The 20281-nt window shown below is 48.9% G+C and overlaps 2 protein-coding genes across 2 annotated transcripts in view; one reads left to right on the top strand and one right to left on the bottom strand.

The window, feature by feature from the left end:
• Nucleotides 1-14706, top strand: part of UBE2R2 (ubiquitin conjugating enzyme E2 R2) — a 54184-nt gene extending 39478 nt beyond the window's left edge. Inside the window, exons 2-5 of the mRNA XM_039567190.1 lie at nucleotides 1103-1189; nucleotides 4580-4677; nucleotides 10219-10353; nucleotides 11620-14706. Coding sequence (XP_039423124.1) covers nucleotides 1103-1189; nucleotides 4580-4677; nucleotides 10219-10353; nucleotides 11620-11839 — 540 coding nt within the window. The 3' untranslated portion in view covers nucleotides 11840-14706. The remainder of the gene's footprint in view (nucleotides 1-1102; nucleotides 1190-4579; nucleotides 4678-10218; nucleotides 10354-11619) is intronic.
• Nucleotides 14707-17240: 2534 nt separating this feature from the next.
• UBAP2 (ubiquitin associated protein 2) overlaps nucleotides 17241-20281 on the bottom strand; it is a 64606-nt gene continuing 61565 nt past the window's right edge. Inside the window, 3 exon segments of the mRNA XM_039566986.1 lie at nucleotides 17241-18440; nucleotides 19945-20039; nucleotides 20041-20136. Coding sequence (XP_039422920.1) covers nucleotides 18254-18440; nucleotides 19945-20039; nucleotides 20041-20136 — 378 coding nt within the window. The 3' untranslated portion in view covers nucleotides 17241-18253.

Raw genomic sequence — 20281 nt, 5'->3', positions numbered from 1 at the left:
AATCCATCTGGTTGTCTGCTTCTTTGTACTATGGAATAAAACTTCCCATAGTTTGTCTTGTTGAACTAGTGGCATGGTTAGGTATTTAAGTGGAAGAGAGTGGCCTGGAATTCTGTTCTTACCATGTGAATCTTGCTTTTGGCATCTCTTCTTGCATTCGCAGTTGCACATGAGTATGGCTGTGGTTGAGGGACCAGAAGATGCTTCTCTGGAGATCCCACATTGGGCTGGCAGTGGGACTTTTTGGTGGGTTGAGCAGTTCCAAGGAAAGGGTTTGTGCTCAACAGTGCAGCAAGCAGCATGCAAGTCCGCCTTCCAGACAGAAGTATTTTGGGCACTTGATCAGTCCATATTCAGGCTGCTGTGAATGCCAGGACAGCACAGAGAAGTAAATATCCGGTGCTAGGATCTCTGCAGCTTTCCCACAACCAACTCGACTCAGTCGTGCTCCACAGATGGTTGTTGACCACTGCAAGATGTTTGCTGTCATTGCCCATCAATATTTCTCAAGGTGCACTGATTTATTAAACAGATGCAGATGAAATTGAGACTACAAAAATGCCTGTGGTGGCAAAATATGTAGTATTAGAAACACAGGTGGATGGACCAACTTAACTTTCAAACAAAGGCAAAGTAACTAGCACAAGTTACATAACAATTTTTTTTTTCTTCATGGGAAGAGTAATTTAAAATATTTGTACAGGCAAATATAAACCAGGTTTATTCAGCTTAGTAAACATTTTTTAGTCTGCTTTTGAACTCAAAAAGACAGCAGTACTATCAAGTTAAAACTTTCCCAGTATATTTTACCCTGTTCAACAACAGCTGTTGAATAGTGCTTTTTGAATTAGGATATGGTAAATGCATTTTGGCTTGTTTTCTGAGAATTACCAGCCCAGGTGTTTTGATTTTTCTTGTTCAGTTAGTGTTTTGCTCATAAGAAACTGCATAGAGTTGTGCTGTGGGGCCACTTGGGCACTGGTTTAAATAATGAGCAATTCAGTAGCCTTAATGAATTTTTTTCCCAATCTTTTCACTGTAGTTGTTGCTTGTTGGTCTTTTCTGTTCTGTTTCATAACTAAAATATTTTGCTTTTTTTCAGGCTCACATTAAATTTCCTATTGACTATCCATATTCACCACCTACCTTCAGATTCCTGACCAAAATGTGGCATCCCAACATTTATGAGGTAAGGGGTTTTTAAATAACTTTTTCTGGGGTGTTTGAGACAGTTTTCTGCTTCCTTAAACTCAGTATGTGTATAGATTACTTTCAGAGGGTAGTCAAGGCTGTGGACTCTCGGTAATTGGATCACAATAGAACTACACAGCAGGTCCAGAAGAGGAATGATTCTGTATAGAGGCAATTGGTTCAATATCACCCAGTTCCATAGAGCTGTATTTGAAGGCTGAAGGCCTGTTTTGGTTCAAAACTTGACTTTTAATGGAGGTCAGCCAAATCTTAGCTGAACTTCTGGATATCCTAGAAGAATGTCAACCTGCTAAGGAGCACTGGTTCTATAGTTTTGGGAGCTAAAGGATTTCAAAATGTTCCTGTTGGTGCAGGTCTCTCACCTTATCACAGGTTTTCTTTTGTGAGGTTCTGCAGGCTTCCTTTGAACCCACTTGAAAACAGGAATGTCATTCTCTTCTGTGCTGTGAACAAATGAAGGCTTCTGTTGATGGCTTGGGCTTGGAAAGCCCTTTCTGATAAGTTCTTGCTGCTGAATGCCCAGTTTGGAATGGGTGTGCTTCAAATAATCATGGTGAGAGCAGCACTGAAGGCTCAGTAATAAATGGCTAGAAACCTTGCCAAACTTCAGTGCAGAACAGAATAGTAATCAGCTTTAATTACTGACTAACCAGGGGATTGCCCTAAGTCTGAGGACATCCTCAAATCAGTAATCTGACAGTTTTCTGATGTGGGCCTTGTACTTGGCACAGGATCTTGCATGTAGCCAAGGACGGTGTTTCTCTTTAAGGCTCTGTTTCAGTTACATGGAATTTTGATCTATAAATAAAGACAACTTTGAAATCCTCAGATTATGTATCCCATGCAGACCCATACTGTGGATGTTGGTTCTGAATCTGGAAATCCTCATGCAGGAGGTGAGTGGGAAATGGTTACCAAAATGAAATGTACAAAAACAAGCCTTGGAAAGGCCCTCTCCCAGTCCTGGTAGGAAAGGTGAAAAATTGGCTAGAAACAACTGAAGGTAGGAGGAGAAACTAACCCAAAACTTGATGGGTGTATTTTGGGTTTACTCTTCAAATACTCGACCTCTCAGCTTTGTGCTTTGTGTTTGTAGCAGTATTTTTTGTAGCTGAGGGAATCTGAAGCAGCTTGCAGGCTGTTTTGGAAACAACATTTAAGCAATGGAGATGAGGCACTGGGATAGTCTCAGTTTCATTTGGAGTTATCTCAGCAAAGTGTTTGATGTTTGAGGGTTTTTCAGGAGGAGGGGGGAGAAAAAACCCTCTTAGTGCAAGGAAGGTGAAAGAAAGTAGCAGTTTACAGAATCTGCTGGTAGGACCAGATGGAGAGGCTGGGGCTGACATTCCCATTCTGAGCAATGAGGCTTGAGTAATGCGTGTTTTTCCCATCTCCAGTTTACTTGGGTCATCTAATTGAATTTTGGTAAAACTGCGTTCCCTTGCTCTTTATTTTTATGATATAACAGGTCTCAGTCCTGATAGAAGTGTAGGCTGTTTCTCAATGGCAGATGAATACCCCATTCTCCTTGTTTATGTCTTTCAAAAATGCATGCAGGGAAAGGCTTGGCCTCTGACTATCCTGATCCCTAGAACCTGGTGCTGATCTCATCAGGCCCTGTTATACCTTTGCATTTCCAGACTCTTAATGCAGTGCAATTTCCAAACATGTAAACACTGATTGCAACAAGATGAAAACTTCTCACATCCTTGCTTCCCTGTATCTTCATATTGCTGAGTATCTGCTTGTCCACATGCTGCTGACCTGATTGCTTCAGGAACTTCTCCCAAGTGCTGTGCTACCTCCTCCAGGCCACCAGCATTGCATTCTCCCAGGAAAAGGTTAAAGGAAAAACTAATAGAAATTATTAGTAAAAGCAGAGCAGAGTGAGCATAATCTAACATTAGTAAAGTTAACTTCACCTTGGAATGATACTAAAAAAATTCCAAGATTTCACAAGCCTGTTGGGGTCCTAAAAGGGAAACTGCCTTCTTGTAGCAAACTGTTCCAGCAGCATAAGTATGTCCTTTGGAATTCAGCAGCTCCAGGTGCTGCATTGCTGTGTTCTTGACTAAAACCTGCTTCAAAGTGACATGGGCCTGCTAGATTAGCATACGTGGTGGGGTTAATGCACCACTGAAATCTGGATACGGATCACAACCCTCCAGGTGAGCTGCTGCTCTCTGTAGCTGTGATCACTGGCTTGGGCTCAAAGGCAGAGATGCTGTTGCTGTGAGCAGCCCTGCTCTGCGCTCCAGCAGTGTTGGAAGGACGTGAGATCAGGTGTGTGGGGAGCTGCCAGCCTGGAGTCCTGAACAGAGCTGATCCTGTTATCAGCCTATGCCTTGGGCCAGGGCGACAAGGGACAGCATGAGTGCTGCCCCTCAGCTGGGGCTGTGCCTGCTGAAGGTGTGGGGCTGTGTCTTGGAACTTGTGATTCACCCCACAGCTGGCTGCAAGGGAGAGAAAAGCCCAACATCTGCTGGCTGGCCTCAGGCCTTCATCCCATCCTGCAGTAAGGCACTGGGACCGCATGAGTCCTTGGAGTCTGCCTCGGTGGAGGATATCAGCTGTGGTGGATACTGCTCCAGCACTCCTACAGAGCAGTTGTGTCAGAGTGCTGTTGCTGATGGAGAATTGGGTTGACAGCTTTCTTAAATAGATGTTATGGAGCTTTAAATCTGTATTCAGGCCATAACACTGGTGAGTAGAACACATATTGAGGATTATGTGGCTGTATGGCTTCCATATGCTGCCAGAATATTCTTCCTCTTGCATGCTGGAAGGGATTTGCAGTGAAACCTTCAGAGAGCATCTCCTGCTTTTTCATCTGGTATTTTGAACACCTGTGTCCTAGGGGAGCTGTGTAAACCTGCCCCACACCATCTGTTCAACATCCTTGTGTCTTGGGAGAAGTAATGTTTTCATACCTGAGCTAGTAGATGGTGATTAAACCTTTCAATTCAAAAATTCCTGTAGCTAACTCAAGCTACCACTGGGAACACAAAAAACCCTACTTTGGGTCTCCTGTGATTAAAGCTTATGTCACTGTGAGACTAGTACTTGCTTTCTGGAGACCAATTTAGTTTTATGTTACATTATTATTATTTTTGCTTGCTTTGCCACATTCTTTAAACCTCTTGACTTTAGAGTGGGTTTTTTTGTCAGTTTGCAGGCTAACCCTTGTGTATAAAGCAGATCCAGGAAGAATTCAGAACCATTTCTGGTCCTTGTTGGTTTTTACTGGCACTGGGATGTTCATATCAATGAGGTTAAACTGCTCAGAAGACAGCCAGAGTGGTAGATTTGAGTCATCAGACCTCACCCTCCAGCCAAGCTATTCTCAGTGCTTTTTTCTGTCTTGCAGAATGGAGATGTATGTATTTCAATTCTTCACCCACCTGTAGATGACCCACAAAGTGGAGAGCTGCCATCAGAGAGGTGGAACCCTACTCAAAATGTCAGGTAACCGTGAACATGTTGTTCAGTGGTAATCTCAAAGGCCTATCATCTCTGCAAGACCTAAGGCCTATGTTGGGAGAGGTTTGGGAGGGAATTTAAGATTTTATGGGGTTTCAGGCTTGAATCAAGTGGGAACCAGACTTACAAGTCTGTCTGAACATACTGGGGTGCTGTGCCGAACCCTCGTACTGGGCTGACAGTGCCAAGCTTTCTGTCCTCTTCACAGAGTTTCATACTCCTAAGGCAAATTATCTCAAATGTTCAAGCATTTCCCAGTCACTGGTATCTTCTTCAAGATAGCACTAGTGGGAGAGTATGTGTAATGGGTGCCAAGTGCCCGCCAAGCTGCTCTATTACTCCACTTACCAGCGGGACAGAGGAGAGGAAAATAACATGGAAAACAACTTGTAGGTTGAGATAAAGCAGTTTACTAAAGCAAAAGCTTGTGTGTGCATAAGCAAAGGGGAAAAAAATTAATCTCTCCTTATCACTGGTGAGCGATGTTCAGCCACTTCCCAGGAAGCAGGGCTTCAGCACGCGTAGAGGCCACTCCAGAAAGTGAACACTGTAGTGTAACAAATGTCCCCCATTCCTCCTCTCTCCCTTAGCTTTTGTATCTGAACTGATGTCATATGGTATGAATTATCCCTTTGGTTAATTTGGGCCAGCTGGCCTGGTTGTGTCCACAGGGCTTAGTTTGGGCAGGACCATGGTGATTAGCAGATCCCCTAGTGTTGACCAGCCAAGGGGCTTCTGTGCTTTTGTGCTCCATTACCTAACACTCTTAAGAGTCTTCAGCATCTCTCAGTCTTTCCAGAGGTTTGTGGGTGATAAGGGATGTGATATATTCACTCAGTGTTTCTTTGCCCAAGAGCTTGTGAGGTTATTTTGAAAATGAGTCTCATTTCCTGACTCAGTTCTCTCTGGGGTACCATGTCGCCACAAAATGCATCTCTCGAGACCTGAGATCGCGTTCTGAGCAGTGGCACGGTTTACTGGATACGTTTCCAGCCAGCCTGTTGTTGCCTCTACTATGGTGAGCATGTAGCTCTTGCCTTGGCATGTTTGTGGCAATGGCTGAATGCAATCAGTTTGCCACCCAGCCGTCACCCTCTATTCCAGGGATATTTCACTCATGGCAGCAGAGAGTTTCACATTGGTGGATAACCTGTGTGATGGCCTCTCTGGTCAGGTCCACCCCTCAATCACGAGCCCATCTGTGTGTTGCATCCCTTCCTAGGTGTCCTGAAGTTGCCTGGGGCTAGAAATAGCTCACCTTTTTGCTCCCAGCCTAACTCCACCTGAGCTATTCCAGTCTTCCCAGCCCTACCTACCTGTTCATTGTTCTGATATTCTTCAGCAGCAGATGAGGACCAGGAGAGGTCACTCACCAAACACCATCACAGACAAAATAGGCTAGAATTAGAGATATTAATTAAATATTACTAACAAAATCAGAGCAGGATAATGAGAAGTAAAATAAGACCTTAAAAACACCTTCCCCCTGCCCCTCCCTCCTTCCAAGCTCTACCTCCTACGGGGTTAGGGGACTGGGGGTTACAGTCAGTTCATCACACATTGTTTCTCCTGCTGCTAAGGAGGAGGAGCGTTCCCCTGCTGTGCCATGGGGTCCCTCCCACGGCAGGCCAGTTCTCCCTGATCTTCTCCAAAGTGAGTCCGCCCCACGGGCAGTAGTCCTCCCCAGACTACTGCAGCATGGGTCACGCTTCCACAGGATGCAATCCTTCAAGGACAGGCTGCTCCAGCAGGAGCTACTCTCTCTCCATGGGTCTCCCACAGGAGCACAGCCTCTTCTCAGGCATCTCCCTGCTCCAGCCTGGGTTCCTCCAGGGGCTGCAAGTGGATCTCTGTTCTCCTGTGCCCTCCCTGTGCTGCAGGGGCACAGCTGCCTCACCATCATCTTGACCACAGGCTGTAGCTCCTGCCCTTCCTTCTACACTGACCTGAGTGTCTGCAAGGTTGTCCCTCTCACATACTCTCACTCCACTCTTCTCTGGACACAATTATAACTTCTTTATTATTAAATATATTATCATTACCACCCTTTCCAATTGGCCCAGCCTTGACCAGTGGCACCTTGGAGCTGCCAGGGATTGGCACTGCTGGACGTGGAGGAAGCTTCTGGCAGCTTCTCACAGAAGCCACCCTTGTAGCCCCCCTGCTACCAAAGCTTGGCCCTGCAAACCCAATACAGGATGTTTTTGAGTATTCTGACCAGTAGAAGCAACTTTGCAGAGTCCTGCCTTTTGTTCACCTTCCACTGTTTGTCTGTCTCCTCTCCTGCTGAGTGGTGTCGTGAGCAGCTGGGTGGTTTTCTTCCTGCCAAAAATACAAAGGATTGCTAAGTACCAGAGGCATTCAAGGCCTAACCTGTCCATGTTTTTGAAACAGCAGCTGAATTTCATTCTCATTACAAGACCCTGTCAAATTAAGAATAAACTAGGTGACAAGCCTTAACTCACAGTTAGGAAACAATTTTAGGCATTAATTACATATATCACACATACATGTTGAGTACTTCATTATATTCAACCCTAGAGACTGACACAGAGCTTGTTCTCTAATTTCTGCTCTCCCTCACCACAGCTGCAGTTTTTGGTGCTTATGCTCTTGAAACGTCTTGGGCTTAAGAGTGACTTGACAAAACACTCCTCAGCAAATGAGTGTATCAGCAGATGAAAATAAAACTCGTCTTCCACTGCTAGCCTGCTACCATTATCACCCACTGGGCTGAGTGCCAACAGCAGCACATCCTGCTGGGGTCCCATCTGGCTTGGGAAAACTCCAGAGTGTCAGGAGGCAGAGGGACCGAAGGTGTGGGAGGGCTGCTCCTCAGCTGCTGAATTCTGTAAATCCTGCCAAGTGTTGACTGTTTGCCCTCAGATCAGCAGGGTTGAACTGTCTGAAGAGGAGAATTTCATTCTTCAACCGTGAGAGATCACCTGTGCTTCTGCCTCTAAGGGTGTCAGGCAGGCTCATTTATTTTTTTAAACACAATCAGTAAGGAGTTTCCCATCACTGGGAGCTAGGTGAGGCAGGCATAAGTAAATACAGCAAACACACAGCAAAATGTGAAGGAATGCAGCTCTGAGCTGTTCGGCAGAAAATACTGCTTCCTGTGTCCCATGGAACTGAGTGTGTGGTGGCAAGGCTCAGGACTGAGGCTCTCTGATCATTTTAGTTGTCCTTCTCCACAACTCCCCAGTCTCCCCTGTCCTTGAACTGCACAGGCCAGGACTCAGAACAGCGTTCAAGATACTGGTACACCTGTACACAGATAGGTGATGTACTGTCTCACTATTGCTTTGTTTCCTGAGGATTCCCATTTTTCTTGGCTTTTTTTGCTGCCTAAGATTTAGGCAGATTCCACAAACAGCTTGGTGCAATAACATGACTGTCAGTGCAGCCTAGGCTAAAACTTTTTACTTTATACCAGAGGGCAAAAATGCACTTGGACCAATCTATACCTACCTTTAGAGGTGGCTGTGTGAGGCTACAATATGGATAGCAGCTGGAATTTTTTAAAAATCCTTTTTCAACAAGGATGTGCTGGTTGGGGGTACCAGCCAATCTATATCATGTCTCTTTGGGACAAAATTGATCTGTGTCTGAGCCTTCTTCAGTTGATATATAAGAAAAAAAGGTCCTTAACAAGTCTGTTTCCTTGATCCTCTGCTGGCTTCCCTTCCATGCTAGAGCAACCTTGTCTGAGGGGCAGACAGATCCCTGACAATATCCCAGAGACTCAGCCTATATCCAGCCCATGCAGTTTGTGTCTGGTGCTGAGGTTTTCAGTCCCACATGGCTGAACTTTTTTAGTGGTTTTAGTCCTGTCAGATCCCCCATGTTGGGGTGCCTTTCTGTTACTGTACCTTGTCCACAGCAACCGGGTTTGACTTAGAGGACTCTGTCCAGCTCTTAAGGATATCAGCAGTGATGGAGCTGATCTGATGTGCTGGATATGAATGAAGAGCTCTGAGAGCTTCACCTCTACTACAGTTGCCGTGGTGTATTTAAGTAGCTTTGCAGTGACTTTGGTGTCTGGACACCACTGTGACAATTGGCTTCTCCTCACTGTTGATGGAAGTGTGGTAGAGCAGATGCTAAATCCAGACATGAATTCCTGTCCCTGGCCTTCCCTAGACTTTGTTTGCTCTACTTGAAAGCTGCTGCATGATGCTGGAGCTGACATGCTGGCTTTGCAGCCCCATTTGCAGAGAATCAAAGGCTCTTAAATGAGTTCTTGAGATGAAGTAGAAAATGATCTCTTATGCTCATCATTCCAGTCCAATGAGACAGTTTTTTCCAGAGCTGCTGTTCTCTTTTCATACAGAATTATATAATTTAGAAAATAAATTGTGTAAGACTCTCTTGATAGCTGTACTGAACAGTCTGTCCAGACACAAGTGTTTATTTTCAAAACCTTTCAAGATACTCAGTATCCAAATGACCAGGCATTTCCTGGAATTGTACCCAGAAACATGATCTGGTAGATGTGCTCTGAACATGCCGCTAAATCAGTGCAAACGCAACTGCGGCTCTCAGTCTCCTTTAATCAAGGTCTGTGAGGTGGCTGTTAGGTAATTCTGTGCTTCAAGAACTATTCCCTGTCTCTTGTTTGTCCCTTCCACTTGAAAGGGAAGCTGTTGCTGGCAGGACCACTGAGACAGGTGACTGCTGTGGGGGCAGCCACAGCCCGTGGCTGGGTGTGGGTGTTTGTGCTGGTTGGGGCACTGCCTGAGCAGCAAAGGCTGCATCTCTCAAGTGCAAAGGTTCTAGGAACTGCAGGAGAAAGCTCTGGGCAAGAGGATGGTGTTTGCAGCTGGTAAATGCCAGCAGAGCACAGCACCTGGCTAGAAATCCCAGAAGGCTGTCTGCCTGCTGCCTGCCAGGGTTACGTGACTGGCTCATGTTGGCTCTGCTTAGTACCAGCAGCTGAATCCCATTGGGCCCTGGCGCTTTTCTTGGGCTTGAAAAGCATCTCCACTGTCCTCCCCTTGCTGTGCTCGAGAGCTGCTGCTGCAGCCTGAATGGGGCACGAGCTGAGGAGAGGAGACATGTGCCCCAACCTCAGCCTCCCCCCACCCAGCAGGGCAGGGGAAAAGCAGTGCAGCATTCTGATGGCCTTGGGTCATAGTGGTGGCAGGCAAACAGCCTGGCTTTCTTCTGGAGGCTGCAAGCTACCAGGATCAGCTTACAGAGCAGGTTTCCAGCCCCACACCATCTGTGGATGGTGCAGATGAGCTGAATTCTGGTCTGATTGTAGCTTTGCCTGCTGCCCTGCCTCAAGCACATGCACAGACACGATGGTCTGTAGTTACATGAGATTTGTGTTGTATCACCTTCCCTACACCAATGACCAGAGTCTGAGGTTCATAAATATCTGCTCTCACTTAAAACACTGTCCTCAGCTTAAGACTTAACTTTAAACAAGTTTATGATGCAATACCTAAAGAAGTTGTGGGCATCCAGAATCCATGAATGCATTAGCTCTGACTCTGCTGTTGTGGTTACCTCTTCCAGGACTATCTTACTGAGTGTAATCTCTTTGCTTAATGAGCCCAACACATTCTCTCCAGCCAATGTGGATGCGTCAGTCATGTTCAGGAAATGGAGGGACAGTAAAGGAAAAGACAAGGAGTATGCTGAAATCATAAGGTAAGCTTTGCAGTGTGTGATGCTGGGCTGCTGGGCTCCTCCTTTGAATCCTATCTAACAGGCTGCTTCTAGAATTTGCTGAAACCAGCTTCATGCAGTAGAATTTAATTCAGAAATTAATTTCAGTGTCTTATTCGAAGTCCATGCTTCTGGTCCCTCCAGACTTTTCAGTACACAGAAGCAGTGCAAACTTCTGGGGCAGGAGGACTGGACTGATACGTCTTTAAATTGTTCTTCTTTCAGACTAATATGTCGTGATGCCCTGCAAAACCTATTGGCTACTAGTAAATTCCAGTCGAAGTCCCTGCTTGTCTTTGAGCCATGCATTGCTTGGGATGTGATGCAAACTGACTGCATCCTACTAATTTCTGTGCTTAAAGCATGCATGAATCATAATCTTGTCCCTCCAATTCAAAGGAGCATCAACAGGATTTGTCAAGGGCTTGCAGTGTGGGGTTGGATTAGCTGGAGGCACTGCTCATTGCTGCCCTTGCAGAAGTCCATGGTTCGTCAGGAGCTGCAGGGGGATGATGTGAACGTGGGCCAGGGCTGCTGTGGAGGGACAGCCTAGCCTGGAGCAGGACTGCTGGCACAAGGCTGCATTGGCATTGTCTCTGCCAGCTGGGCAGGCAGGATGAGGTCCTGCGTGGGGCCAGCGGGGCTCTGTCTGTGCAGAGAATTCTGCAGCTCCCTCGGCTCCAGCAGAGCTGGGTGTATTCCACACAGGGAATGGCAGACTGACAAGCAGTGGGTGGGTGAGGGGACAGGCTGCCATCTGCTCCTCCCTGCTGGGAGGCAGCAGCCAGGCCTGTGTCCTGGGGTGCTGCCATGTGCCCCAGATGCTCTGACTCTCCAATGGGAGCTGAGAGCTGTGAAAGGCTTGTGGGAATTGCAGTTTTGAGCACACTGTGGAAGAGTTGTCAGCAGCAGAGTCAATAAATCATTCTAGGAAATCCATGACCATCACGGTAGCGAACGGAATTTGCTTTGGCCGCTGGCAAGTCTCTAATGCGGAGCCCTGTGGAATAACTGATTTCATGTGTTGCTGAGTGTGTGTGTGTGCTGCAAACACCCTTGGCATGCTCCCAGACCCGGGACTGCAGGAACCAAATTGTTTCCAGTGCTGCTTGTGGTGCTTCCTGCAAACCTCAGCTCCCCCGACCCTGAGCTGCCAGGAAGGCTGGGCAGGGCCTGGAGGGAGGGTGGGGAGTTGAGCCGCAGGCACACAGCCCTGCTTATGTTCCTGCTGTGTCCTTCTCCCCACAGGAAACAGGTTTTGGCTACCAAAGCTGAGGCAGAGAAGGATGGTGTGAAGGTTCCCACTACACTGGCAGAGTACTGCATCAAAACTAAAGTGCCTTCCAATGACAACAGTTCAGATTTGCTTTATGACGACTTGTACGATGACGACATTGACGATGAAGATGAGGAGGAGGAGGATGCCGACTGTTACGATGATGATGATTCTGGCAACGAGGAGTCGTGACCTGCTCCCTCTATGCCCCTGTACTGCCCTGCCGACTCAGGCCAGAAGGGAGCAGCGGTAACCTAGCAGCAGTCCAGCAAAAAAGTGGGGGGGGGTGTCAAAAAAAAAAAAAAAAAAAAAAAAAAAAAAAAAAACCCAACACAAAACTTTGTCTCCTGCTGTCTCCTGTTGTATGGATCTGTTCGCTCCTTTTTTATGGACCTCTTAGAGACCCTCCACAGAATGTCTGAATTCTTGCATTCTTAACCCTTTCATCACTGTATTACGATTTCTTTTTAAAAAAGAACTCCCCTTTTCACTTCTCTACAAAACGCTCACAGCAAAACAGGTTTGCTTCTGTTTAGATTCTTGAATTAAATACAGTCTTGCATTGAGATGTTTAATGTATTTAAAGCTGGAACAAACCCATTGGAAGCCGGGTTTTTGGGAGCTCAAGTGCTGCATTTACTGGGAAGAAAAAAAAATCCCCACGAAGCAAATTGCCAAGGTTTAGCTGCTCCATTTACAGTAATAGCGTGTGTACATTCGTTTAGCCTTGTGGTGGTGGCTTTTCCTTTATAAGGTGTGGGGCGGAGAGTGTAAAGCTACTGTGTGTTGAGCTTGATGGGTTGTCACTGAAAGGTACAGTATTCCTTTTCAGCCTGCTAAGTTAGGAAATAGCTGGTCCCTGGAGCCCCAGAGGGCACAATCAGCTTTGTCTCTGGAAAAGGCTTGTGATATGAACCCTAAAATAAACACTTAACACTTCAGGTCTGTACAACTGAGCCCTGGGTTGCTTTTTTTTTTTTCTTTTTTTTTTTTCTTTTTTTTTCTTTCTTCCCCCTCCTTCCAGACTAGAATAGGGTTGAAAGAGTTCAGTTTAGCTGTTGTGCTGAGATCTGCTGCCAGCTGCCCCCCGCTCCGGACGAAGGAGAGCAGCTGTGCATCCTGCTGCCCAGCGGGCCACCCTTCATGCTGGCCGTATTTTTGGCAATGGGACAGACCAGCAGCCTCCTGCCCCTTGCTGGCCGGCAGCCCTTGCTTCCTGCAGCCGCAGCCCTGAGCAGCTGGAGCCGCCTTCTGTCGCTTGTGTAGGTCACCTGTGGGCAGGTGCGGGCTCTGCGGGGCCGGCGGAGTTCGGAGCTCGCCTTGGTGCCCGCGGGGGTGTCCGGGCTCCCCCTGCCCGGCTCCCTGGGGCACAGGGGCGTGTGCAGCCCCACAGCAGAGCAGGCCAGCAGCAGGTTTTCACAGGCTCTTCAGTAACGTGCTTCAGCTGGTGCCCCGATCTCAGCTTCCCGCATGTTTTTGGGAGCCCCTGGCAGAGCTTAGGGCGCTCCGTCGTGGGCAGAGCGATCCCGCATGTTCCTGTCTCAGAACGCTCAGGCCCTCGGCGCCGTCCCCCCGCTGCAGCGTGCTCGTGTTTGGCTGTGGTGCCGTGCCCCGAGTCCCCTTTCGCATGATCCTTGCATCGGCAGCCGGGCCTGGCAGCCCCGGGAGCAGATCGGAGGTGCTGGCCCTGCTTGGGCGAGACCCTCGGTCCCCACAGGTACAGAGGCATCACCCTGACCAGAGCCTGCGCCTCCCCTCCATGTATCTCAGGGTTTTCCATGGTACGTCACCAGCTGCGGTCCCTCGAGGGTGCTCCGGTGGGAACAGGCTTTGTTCTGGATCCGCTCCGTGGCTTCGTCCGGGGGCGAGACTGAGCAAATGCTCCGAGTGCGCTGCCCGGAGCGAGAGGAAAGGAGAGGAGAGGAGAGGAGAGGAGAGAGGAGAGGAGAGGAAGGCCTTCGGAGCTCAGCATGAAGTGAGGGAGGCAGATCTCTTTCCAAAATGTTGCTTGGCTGGGGTTTGCAGGGACAGTCCCTGCGCCGGCGGTGCATCCCTCTGGCCGCAGGCAGTGAAGGCAGCCCAGTGGCGATTCCTCGTCCCCGACGCTCCCTCGGTCGACTGCCTTCCTGCTTGCATGTTATCTGGGAAGGCAGCTGCACCCTCCTGAGGTGTCAGCCTTCTTCCAGCAAGGACTGACTCAGCCCCAAGTGCTTTTTGGAGCCGGCAGCGGGGCTCCCCTGTGTCTAGTGACAGTGTGGTACACCCCCGGCTTCACACCAGCCCTGAGAGGGCACCGCCAGGGTTGGCAAATGGGCCCCTGATGCTCCCGGCTGCAGAACTGGACTCGGGGCCACACCAGGGCAGGGGCACCAACCTCCGGCTTTCAGGCGGCTGGGGGGGTGAAGGAGCAGAGTGTGGCAACACTGGCTTTGCTGATGACTTGGTTGGAAATGAGGATACTGCATCTTTCAGGATTTCCCTTGTACTTTTGACCGTCTTCACTGTATACTCTCCAGTGACTTGTATTTCCAAGCTTGGTGTTGTAAGATGCATTATTATGACTCTTCTGTTACCCTTTTTTAATGACAAAAAAGCAACCTCTTTTGAGAGCTCTGACATTAACCAGACTAATTTCTCTTCCCCACTGTCCTGTGCAGTGTCATTGCTTGTTGACTTGCTGGTTTCCTTTTTTTGAAATACAACTGAAGTATGAGGGGATTTTTTTGAAACTATTTAAGAGATTGCAGAAAAATGTTTACCTGCTCTGTGTATTCTGGTTTTTTCTTAACCCTGTTTCTTCTGTTTCAGCCAATATTAGCGTTTACATTTGCAACTACATGTCCCTTCAAATGCAGTTTTCAACCATTCTGAAACCAGCAGGGTACACTAGATTTCTTAGTAGTTTTCTTAGCTGAACTCCCAGATCTTTTCCTTTTTTTCTTCAGTATAATTTACCAGAAAGAATTAACTGATGCATTTTTGTGTTGTCTTCTCCTTCAGTAGTTATATTTTGTCTTTTCTGCACATCTGTCTACTAATAAAAATATGAAATGAAAATATCTCTGTGCTGTTACTTTCATGTTTGAGCTGGTCGCATGGGTTACTCAAAGCTTTGTATAACAGCTGTTGATGAGTTCATTGCTGCCATGGTATCACTAGGCATATTTATACATAAATAATCTATACTTTTATCGCAAAATAAAGCTGCTGTGTGCACCTGAGACTGAAGAACAAACTGATTTAGAGAAGGACTTTGGCAAAAGGCCAGAGCTTTGCAGTTATATTTAGTCTTCCCAAGTCAGGAAGGGGGAGACCAGTGAGAAGGTTGTTCATGAATTCATGTGACTGGAGCAGGGATGCAGGACTCCACCACTGCTGCTGGCCTCTGCCCTGGCAGGGCAGGGGCATGGTGCTCCTGAAAGGGTTGGACACGGTGGAGGAGGAGTTCGACCGCTGGGTCAGGGAGCCGCTTTGGCAGAAAAATTGAGGCCATGGCTGCTAGCCCTCCCGGGTGCCAGCCCTGCCTGTCCCACGCTGTTCCCTGCAGGCTCAGGAGGTGAGCAGGGTGTTTGCAGTGCCCCGGCTGCTGCAGTCAAGCTAAAATGAGCAGGACAAGTGTCAGGGAGTTGCACTGGCTGCACTTGGTATGGATGGCAGCACAGCAACTGCTGAGTCAAATGTGGCTGGGGCCCAAGTGCTTCTGCTGCACAGCTGAGTTGGAGGAAGGGTGATGGCCTTTTGGAGCTGCCTTCCCAAAGGAGTCTCCATACTGGGGAATAGGACCAGGAGCGGTGGTGCTGTCTGGGATCTGGCCTGCCTGTAGCTCCTGCCTGACCCCACAGCACTGGGCTGCCCACAACTGCCAGTAGCTGCTTCCTCCAGCAGCAGCATGGGACTGAAGGCAGGGCAAAGGCTCCAGCCCACCCCGCACTGGGTAAGCCCTGGAGGCTGTGAAGGAGGGTTTCCCCTCCTTTCCTTGATGGCCAAGTGCAGCTGGGCAACCTCAGCTCTGCCATCAGTGGAACAGGGCTTAGAGAGGAAATTGCTACAGGCCAAGTTCTGCTGAAGTGACAGTGTAGGGAAAGGGAGAAACATTCTGTTGAGAGGAGAGGAGAGGAGAGGAGAGGAGAGGAGAGGAGAGGAGAGGAGAGGAGAGGAGAGGAGAGGAGAGGAGAGGAGAGGAGAGGAGAGGAGAGGAGAGGAGAGGAGAGGAGAGGAGAGGAGAGGAGAGGAGAGGAGAGGAGAGGAGAGGAGAGGAGAGGAGAGGAGAGGAGAGGAGAGGAGAGGAGAGGAGAGGAGAGGAGAGGAGAGGAGAGGAGAGGAGAGGAGAGGAGAGGAGAGGAGAGGAGAGGAGAGGAGAGGAGAGGAGAGGAGAGGAGAGGAGAGGAGAGGAGAGGAGAGGAGAGGAGAGGAGAGGAGAGGAGAGGAGAGGAGAGGAGAGGAGAGGAGAGGAGAGGAGAGGAGAGGAGAGGAGAGGAGAGGAGAGGAGAGGAGAGGAGAGGAGAGGAGAGGAGAGGAGAGGAGAGGAGAGGAGCCTGCCTGCGGCTGAAGGCAATGCTCTCCTGCGGGCAGGACCCTAGAGTAGCTGGGAAGGTGTGGGACCTGAGGCTCAGGGGCTGCTCGTGGCTGGCACCAACTCTCACCTGTTGCCTTTCCCCAGCTCCAGCTGCTTCTGGACTGTGACACACATGCAAGAACTGAGCTACACCCACGGGGCAGCTATAAACAAGCTTGTCTATAAACAAGACCTCAAGAGTGTCAAGGCAGCTCTGGGGAGGTCTGTTTTGAAGGGGGTAAACAAGGGGCTGCTGCTGTGAGGGCTCAGCTGCTACTGCAGCCTTGTACAGGCTGACAAGCCCCAGCCTGCAGAAACATTTTTGCTCTCCTTGACATTCAGGCCTCAAAGCTCGTGGCAGTGGGGCAGCAGCTGCCAAGGGCTTGGAGCAGCTGTTGAAGTTCAACCAGCATCAAAACCTGAGCAAGGGCAGAGGAATGCCATTTTTAGTTCTTGTGCCGTTCAGAGGCTGGGGGAAGGTAGGGTGACAACTGGGTCTCACAGGGCCCAAGAGCTGGTAACAGGGTAGAAAGAGACTTCTTTTTTCTTATGGATCCTGAAAGAAAAAAAGCCCCTTGCCTGTTGTGTGCTTCACATTTACACACCTCCTCTACCACATGGGGACAGGACGATCAGAAGGATAAGCCTGGGGCAGAAGACTTCCCTCAAGAACCGTCAACACCTGCCCTTCCTCCCAGTGGAGCCCGTGGACCTCGTGGCAAAGAGAGAGGGCAGAGCTGCAGCTGTGCTCCGTCCTTACCAATCCCAGCTGCTCGCAGGGACTCAGAGCACCACCCCAGGAGACACCAAAAGCAGAGACAGGATGCTCATGGCAGGAATGAGGGTGCTGCCCTGGATCCCATCCCTGCTGCGGGTGCCTGAGAGCTCTCAGCACACAGATGAACTCACCATTGTCAAACCCACCTGCTGCTCTTACCCTCCCAGCTTGGCTGCTGTTGCAGGAGCAGGTGGAAAGGGACAGGCTGTAGAAGTTAAACTGCTCCTGGAGCCTTTGAAAATGCAGACAAACACCAGTGATATGCTCAGATCTTTATTAGGTGGAGGAAGGGCTATAAAGAAATTAAAACTCCTAGAACATTCACCGCACTGGTGCAGGACAAGAAGGACCAGGAGTTGCCTCCAAGGTCTTTGTTTTAAAAAAAGTGGGGAGGGACAGATGAAGTTTCCATCCAGTAGCTCTGGCTTTCCTGGGAAGGTGGCTCAGGGCAAAAAGAGGTACAAGACACAGCTTATACTTTTATTTAAGAAACCGCTACATAGTTTTTGCCTCTAATGATGCAAAGGAGGTTCCAGGACACACTGAGCCATCCAAACTCTCTTGCTAGAGAAAAACAACACCAACAACAAAAAACCCCCCCACAAACAAAAAATAAAACCCTGTCCTTTTTTTTTAATTATTATTAAAAAATTGAAAAATTTAAAGTTGAGACTGTAGCTCAAGGCCACAGTGATGAAACTGCCCACAAGAGCTTGTCTTCCACAGCGAGAGGGAGGCAGGGAGGAAATGAAAGAAAGGGGAAGGCCTACAAAACATTTTTTTCTTTTATTTTCCCCCTCTAAAATAACAGCTATATTGGGGGCCGGGGGGTAAAATCAAACCAACAGGACACACCCTGATTTGGATTTTTTAGAGGGCAGGTCTCCTTATTTGTCTGAATTTAGAACTGCATTAAATAAAAGGGCTCCAGCTCCAAAAAAAGGCGCAGTTTGTTTTTGTCTGACAGAGTTACAAAACCCATAGAGCTTAAAACAAAAAACAAACAAAGAAGGATGCCCTGGTGCAGATGGAATATGAATAATTAGTTTTCCTACAAAGAAAATAAAAGAGGCTGCAAGATGCAGAAAACCACATTTAGGCTCTATTACATTTACAAATACATACATAAATATATTACATATAACAGCAACTCAAAGAGGAAGCAGGCGAGTCACACAGAGGATAGCTGGCTGGCTGGCTGCAGTTCTCCCCGCACAGACATTTGGCTGAGCAGTTAACTTTTCCTAATAATTCCAGGAATGGGCTTCGGCTTTTATTTTCTTTTTTCTCTTTTCTTTTGTTTTCTTTTTTTTTTTTTTCTTCTTCCTCTCCTTTCATTCTCTCCCCCCTCCCCAGTTTTGGATTTAGTTTGTCCAGTATGGAGAAGTGCCATAGGCGGTTTTGGTAGCCTGAGACTTTTGCTGCATGGTGCTGGGTTGGTTGCGTTGGCCAGATCCACCCTAGAAATGGGAAACAAAGGAGACAGGGGCATCAGCTGCCATAGCACCAGCAATCCCAAGAAGACAAGCCCACCCCAACATGGCCAGAGACAGCCCTGACACCCAGCAGCACAGCAATGCTTCCCCTTGAACAGCTCTGTTTCTGCCCTGCACCATCTCTACATCCCACAGTCCAGGCCAAGCAACCATGGACACACCAAGCAGGAGCTTGGGGATGCACCACCCCACTGTCTCCCACCCACAACAGGCTCAAGCACAAGGGAAATGAGGAGCAGGGCCAGGCACAGCAAAGGAGCTTTCCCAAGGTGAGCTGAGGTGGCACACCAGACAAGGATGTCACACACTTGGAGTGCAAAATCATGTCCTATGACTGGACTCCAAGGCTGAACAGTGTTTTTTTCAGGGAATATTTAGGGTTTAGGAAAGTAAACACACATGCAGGTGAAACCAGATCAGAGCTGACATGCAAGCTTCAAGGGGGTGCTTGATTTTTCCCCAGAATCACAGCACAAGTGCTCACATCCTGCCCTCCTCCCACAGACAGGGGACAGCAGCGCCTGCCTTGGCTTCACACCCCACAAACTATCCCTCCCCAGTCCACAGCGGGATGGACTCTCCACACAGTCAAAGCCTGGCTGAGGCTGGCAGGGATCTCTTGAGTTATCTTGCCCAAACCCTTTGCTCAAGCAGGATCACCCACAGCCAGCTGCCCAGCACCATCTTCAGACAACTTCAAGGATGGAGACTCCACCAGCTTTCTGGGCAGTGCTTGGTCACCATCCCAGCAAAAACATTTTCTCTGATATTCAGAGGGAATCTCTTGTGTTCCAGTTTGTACTCCTCACCCCTGTTCCTGTCACTGGACGCCACTAAAAGGAGCCTGGCTCCATCCTCTTTACATCTTCCCTTTCTGTACATCGATGAGATCCCCTCTCAGTGGTCTCCAGGCTGAACTGTCCCAGCTCCCTGAGCCTTTCCTCACAGGAGACATGATCCAGCCCCTTTGTCAGTCCTTCACTGGACACTCTCCAATACATCCACATCTCTCCCACAGTGGGGAGCCAAGAACTGACACGATGCTGCAGCTGTGGCCTCACCAGGGCTGAGCAGAGGGCAGGGATCAGTTCCCTTCACTGCTGGCAATGCCATGCCTGGTGCAGCTCAGGATCCCGTTGGTCTTTTTTGTTGCAAGGGCACATTGGTGGCTCATGGTCAACTTATGCCCACCAGGCCCTCCAGGGACTTTGCTGCTGAGCTGCTTTCCAGCTGGGTGGTCCCTGACATACACCGGTGCACGGGGCTGTTTTCTCCCAAGGGACAGGCATTTCCCCTTGCTGAACTTCATGAGGTTCCCTCCCCAAGCTGGTCAACAGCCACTGCTGCCAAGGCCCTTTCCCGGGGAGCAAAGCAAACAACAGAAGGAAACAAACACCCTGAGACCCTGCTGGGATGGGGGAGCAACGTGCTCTTGGGAATGCTGTAGAGGCAGAAGGGGCTGACTCACCTGCCCATCCTGCTGAAGGTGGTGATGCAGCATCTGGGAATGAGGCTGCTGATGTGCAGGGAGGATATGGAGAAATGGGGCTGGAGCATACCCCGGGGCAGCACCAGGGTTCAGGGGCCCAGTCGATCCGAGAGCAGAAGGCAGGCTGAAGGGAGGTGGAGTGCCAGCATGGAATCCCTGCTTGTCGAATGTCTGCACAGGGGACAGTGGGCACAGCGTCAGAGACTGGTGTGAGTAGCCCCAACCAGACCAGAACAAGACTGGCCCAAACACACATCACCTGAACCTTTCACCTACCCCACGAGGAAGCCAAGTCACATTGAATACCTGCAAGCAC

Source organism: Corvus cornix, chromosome Z (assembly GCF_000738735.6).
Source record: "Corvus cornix cornix isolate S_Up_H32 chromosome Z, ASM73873v5, whole genome shotgun sequence".
Taxonomy (NCBI): Eukaryota; Metazoa; Chordata; class Aves; order Passeriformes; family Corvidae; genus Corvus; species Corvus cornix.
The sequence above is the reverse complement of the archived record's forward strand: the minus strand, read 5'-3'. Positions and strand labels throughout refer to the sequence as shown.